General features: G+C 34.2%; 1 protein-coding gene across 6 annotated transcripts in view; it reads left to right on the top strand.

The window, feature by feature from the left end:
- The window catches only part of chd2 (chromodomain helicase DNA binding protein 2), a 63,248-nt gene that overhangs the window by 23,519 nt on the left and 21,242 nt on the right, over window positions 1-18,487 (top strand). For 5 of the 6 annotated variants that reach the window (XM_087292510.1, XM_087292508.1, XM_087292509.1 and 2 more), the window contains 14 exons: window positions 1,755-1,796; window positions 1,907-2,076; window positions 2,199-2,323; window positions 3,443-3,659; window positions 3,991-4,080; window positions 4,170-4,360; window positions 6,781-6,969; window positions 8,425-8,587; window positions 8,677-8,829; window positions 12,306-12,377; window positions 13,782-13,931; window positions 14,208-14,356; window positions 14,453-14,642; window positions 14,727-14,897. In XM_087292510.1, the coding sequence (XP_087148636.1) occupies window positions 1,755-1,796; window positions 1,907-2,076; window positions 2,199-2,323; window positions 3,443-3,659; window positions 3,991-4,080; window positions 4,170-4,360; window positions 6,781-6,969; window positions 8,425-8,587; window positions 8,677-8,829; window positions 12,306-12,377; window positions 13,782-13,931; window positions 14,208-14,356; window positions 14,453-14,642; window positions 14,727-14,897 (2,072 nt within the window). 6 annotated transcript variants of the gene reach the window in all.

Genomic DNA, 18,487 nt, shown 5'->3' with positions numbered 1-18,487 from the left:
TCCAAACCTGATTTACTTTCTTTCTTGCGTTGAAATCAAAATAAGAGATTTTGAATAAAGTTAGATATCTGTAATCATTGACTTTCACAGTATTTGTCCTACTATGGAAATACGTAGTTAGAAGTTTCCGCATCTTTTTAACACAAGAATTCAACTCTTATAAAGGTTTAGAACCACTGAAGGGTGAGGAAATAGAGCAAAGTTAAATTTTTGGGTGGACTATGGAGAAAAGTTCACCAAGGCTTTTATGTATATAAATAAAATATAAATTCATATTCAGACTTATGACATAATATATTTATTAGGGTGTCAAAATTAATTGTTTTTTTGGTGCACCGTGATGCAGACGGGGACAATTCGATATTGGTTCAGTAATATTCATAACCGGTTATTACGTACTGGCGTCATTTATCTTCTATGGGGGATGTCGCAGTAGAATACTATGTCGAAGGAGGCGAGGGCGAGTAAATAAAATGCTCCTACTACTTTAAAAGGTAAATAATTATGCACAGTTCAACTGCTTGTGAGTTTGCTGCAAAGTCTTTTATTGACACTGTAGAAGGCACAGCACACGAGCCACTATTTCACTACTAGGGAGAAATACTGTAAAAGTCCATCTCGGATCTCTCACTTTGGACAGTTAACCCGCTGGCGTGTTTGTGAGGTAACTTTTCTTTTCCTCTTGGCTGATAAATCGATACTTGTGTATACAGACACGAGTGTGCCTAAGATGTTTTCTCCAATGTGTCTATTATGGATTACCTGTGATAACAGCGTATTATGCACATAAAAAATTTAACCGCGGCTGTTCTTCCCATGTCACTCATTCGTGAACATCGATTTTATTTCTAAAGCCAATCGCGGCCCTTTATGTTGAGCGAGTGAAGACAATGACCAATCATAGAGTTGTAAGACCTCCTTTGACTGCTCAAAAAGCAAGCGGGATAATATTTACATTAGTTTGTTTGCTATAAATGCTCATATTGTTCTGTGCATGTGTTGGAGTTTAGTTTGATACATACAAAAAGAGTGTTTTCTTTGATTAGGTCAGAGGTGCAGTCCATATATCTTACTGCTTGGATTAAAGGGCAAAATTGTATTACAAATAGTATATAAATATTAATATATTTATAGATTTTAATAAAAAAAAAATCTTGTGTTGTGAAGAAAAAAATAAAATTTTGTATGGAAAGCATCGTCAATGCACTGTCAAATACTCTGAGATATCGAATTGAACCGAATCGATGGCATAATAATCATAACCGAACCGTGAGACCAGTGTAGGTTCACACCCCTAATATTTATTATATATAATTTCATATTTGTTGTTTTAATAACACAAAACCAAATCTTTATGACCTAAAAAAAAACATTTACTACGCAATGAAGTAAGAATGAACCTATAATTTTTAATTTCATATGTTATTAAAGCAATAGGCATTAAATATAGCGCCTTTTTCTTGAATGTCTTTGTATAAAAACAATCACAAGTGTAATATATATACTCCTTTTTAAAGGAGTGATTGAAGTCAGTAGAAAAATAATCAGTATATTAGTGATCCATTCAAAAAGACTGGAAAAGAGTCAAGTTTTGAATGAATCAATTGAATGAATGAAATAGAGTCAATATTACATTTTAATACAATATAAACCTTTCATTTTTACTTAATATTTCATTTTTTAATATTTTGGAAGGTATCCTTTGAATATTTCATTAAGGTCTGTTATTAATTATCTTTTTTTTTCTCAATCAGCAACAAGAACAGGCAAATCACAAGCAACTTCAGACACTCCTTGTAAGTTTCATAAGTTTCCTTGTTTTTTGAAATCTCAGAAGTAGATTTCAGATCTACTTTTTCGGTAGGGATGTTTACTACTTTAATCATCGGCTGATATGTTTCAACAGCTCATAAAAGCAGCTCTGGTGAGCCCGAGTACCTGTGTAAATGGATGGGTCTGCCGTACGCTGAGTGCACATGGGAGGACAGCGCTTTAATCAAAAAGAAATTTCAGGCCTGCATTGACAGTTTCCACAACAGAAACAGCTCCAAGACTGTCCCTTCCAAAGACTGTAAGGTGAGTCTGCGCAGATGGAGCTTCGATTTCTTCTTATCACTGTTATGTTTTGGGAAAGGGTGTTGAAGCACTGCGCTGGTATGTTATGTAAGCCCTGTTATCTTTTTCTGTTTAAATGGAAGGTGTTGAAGCAGAGGCCAAGATTTGTGCCCTTAAAGAAGCAGCCATCGTACATTGGAGATGAGAATCTTGAACTCAGAGATTACCAGCTAGATGGAGTGAACTGGCTGGCACACTCCTGGTGCAGGTATGTAACGCACCAGAGGTGTTATGAGTGTGAGTGTGTCTAAATGAGTGTGTTTGGGTGTTTCCCAATAGTTGCAGCTGGAAGGACATCTGCTGCGTAAAACATATGCTGGAATAGTTGACGGTCCATTCCGCTTTGGTGACCTCTGAAATAGAAAGCATGTTTTTCTGTCCTTAAAATAGCAAAAGTGGATCTGAACACGCCTTTAATGCTTTTGCGCCATGCGTTTTAGACTTTGAGCCTAGATTGTTGAAATCGAGCCCCCTAGACTTTCTTTGCATTTGGACTTCATTTAATTAAAGCCTTATTAATAATTAAATTATTAAATAATCAACAATATTGACATAAAAATAATAACAGTCCTAATATACAATGCTATCTGGATGCATGATTAAATATAATTGTTTAATCTAATTATATGTTATAATAATAATAATAATAATAATAATAATAATATTAATAATAATAATAATAATAATAATAATAATAATAATAATAATTATTATTATTATTATTATTATTATTATTTAATTAAAATAAGGTTCATTATTAAAAAAGAGAAAACAATCACAACAACCTTATCCCAACATTTGTATACCAAAAATTGTAGTGTACGTTTATAAACAAAAATATTAGCCTAAAATATAAATGAAAATAAAAATATTTCAAATAAAGTGATGTTTAACAGAGCAAGAACATTTTTCAAGGTGTGTCTTATTATATTTCATCAATGGAGAAAGTCTCATTTCTTTCAGTTTGGCTGGATTAAATATAATAAAATAAAATAAAACAGCTTTTGACAATGATATTAGCCCCCTAAAATGTATTTATTTATTTTTTTTATTGGCTAAAGAACAAACTACTGTTGTCCAATGACATGCCTAATTAACCTAATCTTTAAATTGCACTTTAAGCAGAATACTAGTGGACTGCAAAATAACTAGTAAAATATTATGTACTGTCTTTTATGGCAAAAAAAGCGATCAGTAGTTAGTTTTTAAAAAGAAAAATGTTGTATTTTCATGTTCTTGACTAAGATGACTTAAGTCTACGTTTTGTCTGCTCATAATAATATAGAAGTAACTGATCTCTCTTCATCCACTCTGGTTTGTTGTACAGGTGTAACAGTGTTATCTTGGCTGATGAAATGGGTTTAGGAAAGACCATTCAGACGATCTCCTTCCTCTCCTACCTTTTTCATCAGCACCAACTTTACGGCCCCTTCATCGTGGTGGTGCCCCTGTCGACCCTCACGTCCTGGCAGAGGGAGTTTGACACTTGGGCCCCAGACATGAATGTGGTGGTGTATCTGGGAGATGTCACAAGTAGAAAGACAGTAAGACAATCTAAAAATAAAATAATGATAAAACTAGCGATCCCGGAAAACTGGTGTGATCTGTGGGCATCCATGCTGTATTGCAAAAGTTGTGTTATACTATAGAATAAAGACTTTGACATTCCATACATGATTTTTAAAAAAAAAAAACTAAATATTTCCCTTTGGAGTTGACTATGAGATTTTTAATTATGCCCGAACATGTACTGCACACTGACCATTTAAAAAATGAACAAGCGTAATAAGGTCACTTTAAAGGAAGTTGCTCTCATGATTCACTTAAATCACCATGGTATGTAGGAAGGTGGATTACAATTTCTTATCATTACAGATCCGAGACTATGAATGGATCAATCCACAGACAAAAAGGATCAAGTTTAATGCACTTTTGACCACATATGAAATTCTACTGAAGGACAAGGTATGAGAACCACATCTTTGATTTAATCGTTTGTTGTCATTTTTCAATAATCGGACATTATTGAGTTGAGTCTTGTTGTGTGTGTTCAGGGAGTGCTGGGGAATATAAACTGGGCTTTCCTTGGAGTAGATGAAGCTCACCGGCTTAAGAATGACGACTCGCTGCTGTATAAAACTCTGATCGACTTTCGATCCAATCACAGGCTGCTTATTACCGGGACTCCTCTGCAAAACTCCCTCAAAGAGCTGTGGTCCCTTCTGCACTTTCTGATGTCTGACAAGTAGGTACTCATAGTTAGGGTTACGTCTTTAGATGCAAATATAGATTCATAAGGAGTGGAAAATAAAGAGAAAGACCATTTTCTAAATGGCCTCAAAGTATTAATTCTAAATTAGGGATGCACCGATACCATTTTTTTGGGTTTGATCCTGATACCAAAATTGTGTGTATCAACCGACACGGATCCGATTCCTATACTGTGCTGTTTTTTTTTAATGCTTTTTAAAGCATAATACAGTTTTTTATAGTTCTGGTAATAATATATCTATATCATAATATATCTTCTTTAGCAAAAGTAACCGACCTACAATCTAGCTTAAACATGATGTGTGCTGTTAGCTAGGCTACATTATTTGAGCATTTGTTATGATATTGATCTGTTGTGGTCCAGCTTATGTTTCCTTTGAAACCCTAATCAAAACACAAACTGTTAAATAAATTATTAATATCAATAAAATTACAGTCAAATATTCACAGTTTCATAGTAGCCTATATTAGGCTAAATAATTTTCTGTTAATGACAATCCATATTGCGCCAATCAGTTTTACTTTTATTAATTGAATCAACTACTTTGACCACATTGAGCCAGGCTTTACAAACTATTTGTAGCACTGATAGCATTCCCCTCGGAAGAATGAACTCATTCGGAGAGATGAGAGAACAGAAACTTTCAATATTACATAATAATGTTACAGAGCGGCGCACATCTTGTCTGTGCAGGCGGTGCGTGAATGAAACACTTGATGCATCACTTAAACAGCACACAACTTCCAGTATCTGCGAACACTTTTAAAACTTAGCAGCACAAAGGGGAGAAATCAGTGCGTTGAGGATTTGTCCAATGTATTATTGAGCCTTTTCTAATTTAAAATTTCAGGCAGCCCTACTTTGTTTGTGAAGAGCAGGTAATAACTGTCTCTACCCCAGTGTTGAGAATGCGATCTGCTGATCTAACAGACACAGCGCAACATAATTTGAAACAGCAATGTTGCAGGTCAAAATGAAGCCAAAATGAAGCCATTTAGTGCAAAACTAAATGCATTTCACCATTGATTACTTATATTAACAGGAACAAATAGTCTTGGAGAGTTTTTTTAGTTGTGGCAGGAAGAACTGAACTGAACATAATTTAACCACTTTGTGCTTCACATTAAACTTTAGAATGGATTCAAAGTATTTGGGATATTGTAGGCCCACATGACAACTTTCTAGGCCCTTATAGTAGGCCACCTTCATGGCTTTTGTTGGCTTATGAATTACACCACATCAATTATAGCTCATGCGCAAGATCGAATTTGAATCGGTACCAGCTGGCCGATACCCGATCCAGTAAAAATATGTGGTATTGAACTGATATCAGTGCATACCTATTTTAAATAATTATTTAGTATTTACATTACTTATGTAATTTTACATTGTGCTGTACAAATAATAATGTGTATGTTTATTTTGGGTAATCATTTAACATTAACAGTTAAAAAAGTAACAAAAACAAAAGAAAGCTGGCTACTTTATATTATTGTTTCATATTAATGCAGTTTTTACTGTGCTTTGTATTAAATAAATGCAGCCTTTATGAATATGAGACTTTTTCAAAAAACAACTGAAATTTCTGATTTTTTTTTAGCTTAATTTCACTTTATTTATTTATTCATAGTTAGTTAAACATCAATTAGAACTTTAGAATAATAGATTACAGTTTTTTAATATGCGTTCTTCAGCGATCTTGCGTCTTCGTGTTCTCATGTAACGTCATCATCAAAAACAGAATTTTATATAGATTATTATAGATATAATTATTAAAGTTCAGAGATATTACTTATTTATCTCAGGAGTTTCCCTAAATGAAATAGTAAAAGCAAACATTAACATAAAAGTCTTTATATATACATAAACACATTAAAGGGGGTTTATTTGCTTAAATTCATATTTAAATTTGTGGGGTTTTTTTTGTATTGTGTAAAGTATATTTTTAAGGCTTTTGTGCATGTTATATATATTACAAAGAGGAAAAACAATAAATCTTTGTAAAATTCGTGAAGGTCATGTGACCTTCAGGAAGAACGCAGCATCTCATTTCTTACAGGACGCGTTCTGTGTTCTCACAGTCTCCTGAGTTCATTCTTCCGAGGTAACCTGGTAAGAGTCCGTTCTCTGCATTCTTGGAATTGAGAAACAGCCAGTGTCTTTTTGTTGTTTACTTAAACAGTAAACAGTTGAATGTCTTTTGGAAACAATCAAAAAATTATTAGCAGGTATTGAGTGCACAGAAGAAATCTAAAGGGAACCATCATAATGAAGGGTTTAAATGGGTCTTTAAACAGAAATGTATGTAGTTGCTAGGAATGAGGTCAGCGTACTTTGGGGGGTTCTTGCAACAAAAAAGTCAAACCCATACTTTGCAATTTGCCTCCCTTTAGGTTTGAGTCCTGGGAGGATTTTGAGGATGAGCATGGTAAAGGCAGGGATAATGGTTATCAGAGTTTGCACAAAGTTCTAGAGCCTTTCCTGCTACGTCGTGTCAAGAAAGATGTGGAGAAATCCCTGCCGGCTAAAGTGGAGCAAATCCTCAGAGTCGACATGTCAGCCCAGCAAAAACAGTTCTACAAGTAAGCACCATTTTAGCCCATTTCATGCCTCTTTCCAGGCGTGTGTGCTTTGAAACTTCAGTGCAGCTCTAAATTGAGTAATTATTTTTACACTTTGCCAAATTTTGATACGAGACATTCCTGATGTACTTTTTTTAATCATCGACTAAGAATTTTAAAAAGTTTAAAAGTTTGAATTGCATAATCAGACATCTTCTGTTTGTTAGTGCCATGGTATGGCTTATGCTGATGAAACGTGCACTCTTTTCTTTTAATAACCAAAAAAATCACACATAAAATGATGGTGAGAAAATAGCAGTTAAGAAAGTATAGGCCAATGATTGGGTAAATAAATCTTGAATCAAAAATATTTGCATTGATTATACTAAGGAATAGCATGTTTGCATTGTACAGTAAAAGTAAAAAAACTGTATTTGAAACTGAAGTTGTTTAGTATATTAAGGTTTGACACCTTTTGAAAACACTGGCATTTTAAGTTTAGTGTTTCTAGGTTTAAAAAGAGCTCAGATTTTGGTGCTTGAAACTGCATAAAAATGTAATTGTGTTGCTTTCATAATAAGTTTTAATATTATGATATAACAACTATATAAAATAAACAAATATTTTTGCTTTTGCATAAGTTGAATACTCTGGATTCTGCACATGTACCTACAGTTAAAAAAAATTAAATTTAAGATTAAATTTAAAATTACATTTAAGAGAGTAATTGACAGCAATTCAATTTTGGCCTTGGGACAAACAAGCCATCAAAATTACTATACAAAACTAAAAAGTACTGAAATATATTATATTTATAAAATACTCTAAAATACTATAGAATACTATAACTGTTAGCATTTGGTATAATGTGTATGTACTGCATATATATGTAAATATGTAATTTGCCACACTTCTAAAGTGCTTGAAATGTTTGAAAATGCACCTGTAAACTTCTTAAAGTGTTAAAAAAAGACTGGTAAGAAACAAGAACTGTAAGATCTATGGTGTAAGACAACTATGGTGAAAAACAAGGTGTAAGAACTGATTTATGCAAAATAATTAATCTATATTTTTAACATTTGAATCACATTTAGAGAACAGAGTAACGTATTGTGTTGTAGTGAATTTATTCTGTAACATGTTTAATGAAAACAGCTTTACAGTATTTAAAATGAAAATACAGCATATGTTTTGCTGAAAATTACAACTTCAGTTCATTTTGAATCGAAGGGTTCCTCGGAGAGACACCTGCCATAATCATCATGGACCAATAGTAGTACTTTTAAAAAGTAATTTAAAAGTACTTTTCCAAAGTTTTTTTCAAGCATTTGAAACAAACTTTGTTTTAGCCTAATTTTGCATAAAGTTACATCTTTTACATTTTACATAAAGTTACATTTTTTAGTGTTTAAAGAACATCTGCCCATCTCACCTTTTTTTAAAGTGTAGTCTTAATGTAACAATTTATTTTTTCAGATGGATCCTAACAAGAAACTTCAAGGCCTTGTCTAAAGGCACTAGAGGCAGCTCTTCTGGCTTTCTGAACATTGTCATGGAGCTGAAGAAGTGTTGTAACCACGCTTTCCTCATCAAACAACCAGAAGATGGAGAAAATGATGCTCCACAAGAGCATCTACAGGTATGACAGTTCTAGATTTGTTGAATTAGTTCATTGCGTGTCATTTTCAGGGTGTTTCTTGATGTTTTTGTTTTATTTATTTGATTCAGAGTTTGGTGCGTGGTGGAGGGAAACTGGTTCTCCTAGACAAGCTTCTCACACGACTGAAGGACAGAGGCAACCGTGTGCTTATCTTCTCTCAGATGGTCCGCATGTTGGACATTCTTGCTGATTACTTGTCTATGAAACGATATCAATTCCAGGTATGATCTCAGCAGTACTGCAAAATGTTGAATCATTTTCTTGTTGATCTTCAAATTAATGACATGGTTGTCTACTGCCGAAGTAGTAAAACATTATGTAAGCTGTTAGCGTATGGATTTTCCGGTGAGCCTTTGACTGGCATAAATGTAAGTGAAATAAATTTAGCTACTAAATAGTGCACTTAAATCTCACTGGGATAACTGAATGCAGCGAGTGACACTGCAGAAATTTAAGCTATTTAGTCAAAATTTAAAATGACTCTGATACAATATATCATTTAAATGTATTTTTACTAATGGGTGCAGGACACTGGATTTAATATTTTAGTAGGCTTTCCACACTTCTTGAAAGTACCTAAAAGTACTGATGTTTCAGACAAATGGATTTAAAGTGGAAAGTACTTAAAAACTAATACAGGTCCTTAAAAGTGCTTAAATTAAATTTAAAATTAAAATTGTTTAATTCAACAATTGTACTTAATGGCCAAAAACAGAACGAAAAATCTTTAATTGAAAATCTAGTACAGTAACACTAGCTATGTTTCCATCCAAAGATACGAATTTAAAAAATGTGCTAAACTGGATTATCACATAAAAGACTTCCGAATTAAGCAGCGTTTCCATCCGATGGGTCAAAGAGAACATAATCATCACGCCCTGATTAACTGGTGCCAAATATCAATAGTAAAGATGGTATTTGCTGCGGTAGGAGAGGCTGCGTGAATCTCTTCTCTACTTTATAAATTACTTGGGTCTCAGAAGACAAATGCTGACATATAATGGTGTGGTGGTGTTTGAAGGCGTGAGATGCAGAGCACAGATGCTTGTGAGTGTTCTGGAGGTAATTGATTATATAAAAACACTTATACTGAAATGGTTAGGCGTTGAATGACCAAAACAACATTTCAGATGTTTTACAGTGTGCCCAGCCTGCTGGTTTGTTTATTCACACATTTTGATCATCACATGATCTTTTCTAACAAAAACACCTGACTTTTTTAATGCACATACTGGAATTTGTTCAATAAAAGTGTTTCCATCGCAGTTTATGCGCATCCTATCGAATAAAAAGTTTATCCTACTCAGTTATGCGCATGCTTTTTATGCACATTTTTAAAATGTATGCGCACCTTGGTGTTTTCATCAAAGAAGTTTATGCGCATATCTAAAATGTGCATAAAAATTGTTGGATGGAAACATAGCTATTGACAAATATTGCACATTTTTTAAAAAATTTTCAAAAATAACTAATTTTATTAAAGTTCTTTTAAAATAACTTTTCTTTCTTTTTTAAATGGTCAAATTTGTTTTAAATCACTCTGACTTTTTAGTGTAAATATTAAGTGCAAGTTAAATGTTTAGTACAGTACGGACATGGCCCTACATATGCTGGGGTATGAATTACAAAGTTGCTTGATTAAAAATGAATAGTGCTTTAAAGAGCCATGAAACCGCCTTTTTCGGTTCAAGTCTACCTCCAAATTTAAAAAAAAAAAAATGCTTCATGATGGGCGTGGAGAGCTGCGAGCAGAGGCAGTTTGCTCACAAAATGAGACACAAACCTGAGGAGACTCATGATTTTATAGTTTACAAAGTTAAAATGCAAAAAATAAACAGTAATTTGATGCCCTGGTATATTTGTTATTCGTAATTTTATACATACATAACCACAATTTGTTATATCATTATAAAGATAATCATGTAAATACTAAATGAGGAGGACTTTTTAATCACCAGGTTTAAATGCATATGGAGCAGTGTAGCAGGTCTCTTTTCTTGTCTGTTCCAACCATTATCCCTGACGGTAATCTGGAGGATTTTAAGAATAGGCGAACACAGCAGCACGGATATAGGCGATGTGTCTGAATGGTAACAAACTCTGATAAAACTGATAAAAGACATTCTCTTACAGCTCTCCCGACAAATATGCTTGTTGCAAACCTACAGCTTTGCTGTATCGGCCCTGACAGCACAATGGGAAAAAAACATGCAACAAACCCTGTGAATCATAGAAACAAACACATACAACCCTTCATGAACGGCTAAATACTGCTTGCGGTGCGCAGTTATGGTATCACCCAATCATTGGGTCTCAGAGCTTGGCGAATCTGCCTTGCCTTTAGAAAGCTATGAATAATAATGAGAAACCAACACGTCATCACTCCACTAACAGATTCACGCTACGTCACTGATTTTGGTCCCGTCCTAAATATCTTTTTAAACCTAGAAGATAAAATCAGCTGACGAAAGCTCCAAGCTTTCCAGTTTTTCCCACAATTAAAGCTGACAGGTGTTAACTGATGCTCAACACACACAAATCTATTCAAATTACAAAAAAGTACTCCAGGGTGTCTTAAACCTTTAAAAAGTCATTGAATCTGCTGTTCATGAAAGTGTTCATGTGAAACCCTGTGTTAGGATAGCAAACTAAAGTAAACTGTGGCATATTATGCTCATACATTCTTCATACAATAGACTAAAAAAGCCCAACAATAAATATGGAAGTATTGAAGGTTATTTTTGTTTTGTATGCTTTAAGACGCATCCAAATTTTGGCAATATTTCAAAATAATGTTATGATCAGATCTGAATAATGATGAAGAGAAAAAGCTCTACAACTTGGGTACAAGTTGCTTATCAGTATCTACTTTCACCACTTATTTCATAAATAAACTATTTGAAATAAAAGATAATGACAGAAACAAAGTAGTTCTGAAAGAAAAAGGTTTATAATTCTAAATTTTAATAGCACTTATCTGTGCAAAGCTATTTCTAAACAAATTTCCAATTTCCATAATTTCCATGGTATTGTATATTTTCTGGAATACATAAATCATTGTAATTTTTTATATGATTTTTTTATCCTCTCGAATAATCTGTAACTTACATTTGAAGGTTACTTAAATAATGCAACTGGTGAAACATGCAATGTGTGCACACATTCGAATCCATTGTGAAAGAGAAGCGTTTTTTCTCTTATGAATAGTGTCAGGTCAGGTATGAAGTATTTTTCTGTAAAGTAAGATATTTGTTTTGCTCTGTGTGCATGTTACAGAGTGTATATTTAGAAGTTACATGAATGCCTTTCTGCAGTGTCCTCATACAGTTGCTGATCTTCTAAATCTGAATCTCTGTTTTGTCTGTGGAGAGGTTCAGATGTAGTTGTGCATAAACTTGGCTCTGGTGATGTAGAGAATCATGTGTCAGGGTCGCAGTATGTCTGCTCTGACAGCAAGTTCCCTGAGCCTATTTTTATCCACCGTTATTTTTGATCGGTGTGGCTTTGAGCATTAGCACATCTTGCGTCTCAATGTTGTTTTGGTCTGGCAAAATATCTTCAGTGTCCTCATAATTCTGTGGTAACTTTGGATGTTTCGGGATTTTAATGGGAGCCTATCAATCTGAGCTTCCCTAGTTTGGTCATAGTGTCATGCTTGACATTGCTTAACCGTATCTGTGTTTTCTCTTACGATCAGCGTTTGGACGGATCCATCAAGGGTGAGCTCCGAAAACAAGCATTGGACCACTTTAATGCAGAAGGCTCTGAGGTAAGAAGCCAGACTGTGCCATGCATGTTTGTTTTGTTTGGGCAGAGTTTCGCTGTCTGCAGATGTTTGCTATGGTTGTGATGTTTCAGGCAGCGCTTTGCGTCAGAGCTCAGTTGACAGCACTGGTACCGGTTTTGGGAATTCTTGATCCATGGGAAATAAAAACGGGCTTTATTTAATTATCTGGAGATTTGAGGATGTAATTCATGAGCAAAAGGATTTAGTTTGATTTGGACTGAAAGGCCTACATGTGTGTTGAAAATAATCAATGTTAAAATTTATATAATGTTAAGATTTAAATATTAAATATACAGCAGAACAGAGATGTGAATTTTGTGTCACTGCATTTTTTAACAAATTATATAAAGTCAGTAAAGAGTTTTTCCATCTGACATCCCTAACAGGATGCAGATGTAAATTATGTTCAGTGAAACATCAACTATCAAATATCAACTTCTGAGCTGAAACCAAAAGTTCTAGATGCATTTCAAAATTGAAAATGCTTTGTAATGATATTTTTATTTAATTATTATTATAAAGTAATTGTGTAAGACTTTTTAAAAGTGTATTCAATTACCACATTTTATTGGTAGTAAAATTTAATTAATAGTTAACCAGGTGTCATTTTACCAGTGTTGCCATGACAGCACGGTAGCGCTACTGCAAGCAGCAGGAACAAGTACACACAAATATAAGAATGTCATGACGGCATGTTATTTGTTTGAACTTTGCTTTTCTGGTAACAATGTGTGGTTGATGTAAAAAAAAAAAAAAAAAAAAAAGGTACAGGAGTACATGAACAGAATATCCACAGAGCAGAATGAGCTATTTTAAAACTAATAGCTGCTCTGCAGCATCTCCTGCATCTCTCTTGTACACAGCAAGTAATAGAAATGAATGGGTTTAGCGAAGTGCTTTCCGTGTCTGGTGTGAATGCTGTTCCACTCTACTCAGTGACAATGTCTGGAGGAAGAGTAAAACTAGTCCACATTCTTTTTTTGGCGCATAGTTTGACCGATTTTCTCTTTTGGACAAAACATTTTCGGCCAATTACTTTTGGTGACAAAAATCCCAAACAATTACATCAATTTTATTCAGTTACTCTTTTTTTTTTTTATTCATTTATTTTATTATATAAATGATAAACATTTTCATTCATAACATTATACATCATGTTGTAATGTAACTCATTAATATGACTATTTTATGTAAAATACTGAGTAGGTTCATTATAACGCATCTTTTTAAATTATGTGTCATAGTTTTTTATCAAGTGAAAATTATAATATGATCAATCGCCGGCTGTGAAGTAATTTACCCTGGGATAGGAGATTTATGTGTCAGTTAATGGATACACTGATGTGTTTAGCTGTTGTTCTCATTGTCCATTCGTGTCTTGACCAGGACTTCTGTTTCCTGCTGTCCACCCGAGCCGGAGGGCTTGGGATTAACTTGGCCTCTGCTGACACAGTGGTGATCTTTGACTCTGACTGGAACCCACAGAATGATCTTCAAGCTCAGGCCAGAGCCCACAGGATTGGCCAGAAAAAGCAAGTACGTAGAGCTTAAATATTATTGTATAATCACACAAACTGTTTGATGAACTTTCAAAGGTCCTGTTTACAGATGTTATAATCGATTTTAATCTCAAATTTAGCTTAAATATATACAATTTGGTCTGAAATTGTCTACTATCTTGAATTGTTCCTTTGAGGGGACGGTATATGGGTGTATCCATGATTTTTTTAGTCTTTCAATATAATATTGTGAATGGATCAACAAAAATGCCACAGTATCTAGATTTATTTATTTTGTGGATTCTTTGCATAGGTGAATATCTATCGTCTGGTCACAAAAGGGACTGTGGAGGAGGACATTATTGAAAGAGCTAAAAAGAAGATGGTTCTAGACCATCTTGTCATTCAGAGAATGGACACCACTGGTCGAACCGTACTGGATAACAGTTCAGCAAATTCAAAGTAAGAACCTTGAAATGAAATGGAAATAAAAATCTGATTTCTTTGCTAATTTTTTTTCTGTTTTCACTAAATATCTGTGTGTTTTGTCATTTGTAGTTCAAATCCCTTCAATAAGGAAGAACTGTCAGCGATCTTGAAGTTTGGAGCAGAGGATCTGTTTAAGGAAGCTGAGGGGGAGGAATCAGAACCGCAGGAAATGGACATCGATGAGATATTGCGGCTTGCTGAAACCAGAGAGAGCGATCAGGGATCCAGTGCTACCGATGAGCTTCTGTCTCAGTTTAAGGTACTCCATTAAATCTTTGTAATTTTTATAGTACATATTGCCCCTTAAAGTTGGAACAAGCATTAACTGTGTGTATTCTGGCAGGTGGCTAACTTCACCATGGATGAAAGCACACCAGATCTTGATGAAAAACCTGGCCGGGACTGGGATGAAATAATTCCAGAAGAGCAGCGGCGGAAGGTGGAGGAAGAGCAGAAGCAGAAGGAGATGGAGGATATCTACATGCTGCCAAGAAGCAGAAGCTCCAACAAGAAGGTAAGTAGGTGCTTGTAGAATATTTGAGTTAGACTTTGAGTTAGAGATAGACTTTATTTTCATGAGTAGTTAGAGTTAAGTCAGATCAAATGTTTGGGAATGCAGTATATGGGTGATATATAAGTAAATCTAACAGACAATGTTAACAATATTTGACAAAGTTATAATGTAATATATTAAAGGGCCATGAAACCCCCATTTCAGCAGGATGTTTTCACACCTCTAGTTTGGAAAAAGTCAGGAAAGTGTGTCTAGCTCTGTTTGGGTGGGAGTGTCGGGGGAGGGAAAATGGGCAGGGTTTGAATAAAAATGGGAGTTGCCATTTTGGCACGCGCTGAGGACAGATGAAAAACAAACACACACACACACGCAGGGGAGAAAGGCAGTGTGTTTAATGACGGTGAAATGTTTGATACCGCACGTCGTATAGGAGAAAAAAAAGCCTCTGCATTTTGTCTGTAACTCAGATGCACTCAGTAGGTCAGAAAGCTGTGTGTATAGACTATCCTGTCACAAAATGCGGCAAATATTCAACACGACGGTTGGCAAAAGTTTGCTTACAGTGTTCAAGTGTTTACATACAGAGAGCAGCATTTACAGCGGATCTTTTTAATATTGTAGTGATATTAACGTACTGTAAACTAAGTAACTTAAAAAATCATTTTGATTAAGTTCTGTCTTTAAACACTAAAAAGAGTACAGCTGACCATACCAACCATAACTTTGTCATCTGAATGAACAAAGAAAGGGCGCTGATCGCATACACTTACCGAATCTGTAGACAGGATAATCAACACATACTGGAGCTGCGTCTTTTTTTAAAGGAGACGAGCAGCAAATCCGGATCTCACCATAGAAGAGAAATGCTCTCGAGTAAAAAAAGTTCCAAACGCATTTCTGCCATGAGTCACTTCTACGGATCCACACGTAAGTCTAGCAGCGCTCTCATAGAAAGAAAATGAAACAAAGCTTTACATTATGAAAGCAACACTGGCGACCCGTATCTTCATACAATTCGTATTCTTTTCTTTTGGCACAGACGTCCAGTCTACACGCTGGAATACACGCTAAGATCTCATGGCCGTGAAGCAGCTTCAAAAATTCGTTTTAAACCGAAAGTACGAATTTGCTCAAAATAACGCAAAAACAACCAATTTTCACTTTTTAGTAAAATATATTTGTCCTAATAGTGTTTTTAGTACATTTTAGTACATATAGCACAAAAGTAATGGTACATCTGTTTCTGTCAGTTTATTTTCTGCAACAGTTTTTTTTCCTTGTTTTTTTAAATCTACTCTTTATTTCTATGTTGTTTAACATGAAACATGGTGTGTATATATATATATATATATATATATATATATATATATATATATGTGTATATATATATATATATATATATATATATATATATATATATATATATATATATATATATATATATATATATATATATATATATATATATATATATATGTGTATCTATTCATCTATTCTGGTTGACCTTAATGTGATATGTGTTTAGTTGACCTTTTTGATTACAGTGCCCAGACCTAACAAAATATGAGACACACACATAACAGGAAATTCTGGGAATACTCAGAAAGCATTGTAAAATTCTACAGTTGTAAAAAACACTATAACTCTGGAATTGTATGATCCATGTAGTCGAAATTAGATATGCATTATCTTTAATGGACATGAATGCATATCTTCTAATATGACTTTGATACTTGCTAATTGCTAATATGACTTGATACTTGCTAAAAAATGCTTCCAGCAGCAAATTAGATTTTAGCAGGTAATAACATTACTTTTAAGCCCCGGTCAGATCATCACGATTTGGGCATGATTTCCCTGATGTAGTGTGTCGTAGGGATTTGTAAATGACAGTTGGGCATCATGACACCAGATTCAATCATTTTTTTTTGTATAATGCAGCATAGTTCACGACAACCGATTCCATGCCTGCGAGGCCTCACGACACCCTTGAAGAAAATCTAGCATGTTTAATTTATTACACGTTCTACACAACGAGTTTTGTCATGTGGGTGACACTGTGCAATAGGAGCACATAACTTCTCGGTTATCTCAGTGGGTGCTGCCGTTAACCGTTTAATCGTTGGTTATGCAAACTTTAACTATCTTTTCTAAAATATCAAGGTGTTTAAAGCAATTTTATCTGACATACTTGCACAAACATGCAGACATCTCCATTCTCACAACAAGTTTCTGAGTTCGCTCATCCTTCCAATAGAGTTTGTTCTTCTGAGGTAAACTGGGAACATCTTCAGTGCTGCGAATACATTGTAAAAGCATTTCCTGCTTATTCAAATTTGTCATTAGAAAAAAAACTAAAAACTGTTTAATATAGGCTTCTCTGAAATATTTCACTTTAATTTTATTTAGGCTAAATTATTATTTTATTTAACAAAACAACACAATCCCAAGGAAATTCATGTTTTGGTTCATATAGCAGATTCGTTTTGAAGCACTTCACCTTAAATGTTATTCGTTATTCTTGTTTATAGATAACTGACCAACAAAAGATACATTAAAATTAAGATAAAAATTATAGCAAATGAACTCCATTTAAAAAAGATATGTTTTTTTTCAAGAAAAATATACAAATTATATTTTTGTTTGTGCCCGTCCACTACTCAACTGTACGGGTGGATGATTTGTTTTTCTCTGAGGAAAATAAGGAGCTCATAAATGCTTCACTGTGATTGTTGTATCACAAACCTCAGTTATATATTTGCAAAATGTTTAATATGTCATTATTTTATGTCTTAAGCATCTGATTTTTCCTTGCTGCTGCTGATGTGTTTTCATTTTCTCTGTATCACTCGCAGCAAGTTCAGGTGATGGAGTGTTTAATAATCAACCCTGGCAAAAAACATAAATTTAGTATTAGGAATTATAAGCTTGATCCTATACGTGTCATAACGAATGCCCTTAAATAATAAAGTTATTGTCAGCAAGCATCAATGTTTATTGAGAAATAAGATAATTGAAATAAGATGAAAACATTTTTATTTAAGATAAGAAATATCATTATAGCAACACTTGTGACTGCTTTGGGAAATAACACTTAACGCAGACGTCACGGGATGACTGATCGTGAAGGATTGTGTAGTCTGGCACATTTGTTACCCATGTCAAGATTTTATCAAGAAAAAATCCCATGATCTGACATAGTGACTTTCATAACCGACAATAAAAATAATGTGATCTGACCGGGGCTTTAATTGCCTTCAGTTGCAGTGGATAGATATACCTGTAGAACATGGTAAACAATTGGGTATGTGTACCATTTTTTCTGTGGAAATTGGCCGAAAGGCACTATAATAAGCAGTATAATTTACCTTCTGGCAACCAACTTTAATACATTGCAGGACAACTTTTTTTGTCTGTATGACAAAGTTATCAAAAATACATTTCATTTGATAATCAGTTTGCAAAGGAATCCATATACTACACTTAATTATATCAGTGCGCATTTATATGAACATGATAGATTATAGACCTGACGGTCGTGCGACGTGCTCCCTGTGGCTTTTCACTGCTTTTATTCTCTCGTGAGAGCT

This window comes from Danio rerio, chromosome 18 (assembly GCF_052040795.2).
Source record: "Danio rerio strain M-AB ecotype USA chromosome 18, GRCz13ab, whole genome shotgun sequence".
Taxonomy (NCBI): domain Eukaryota; kingdom Metazoa; phylum Chordata; class Actinopteri; order Cypriniformes; family Danionidae; genus Danio; species Danio rerio.
Note: the sequence above shows the minus strand (reverse complement) of the source record. Positions and strands in the feature narration are given on the sequence as shown.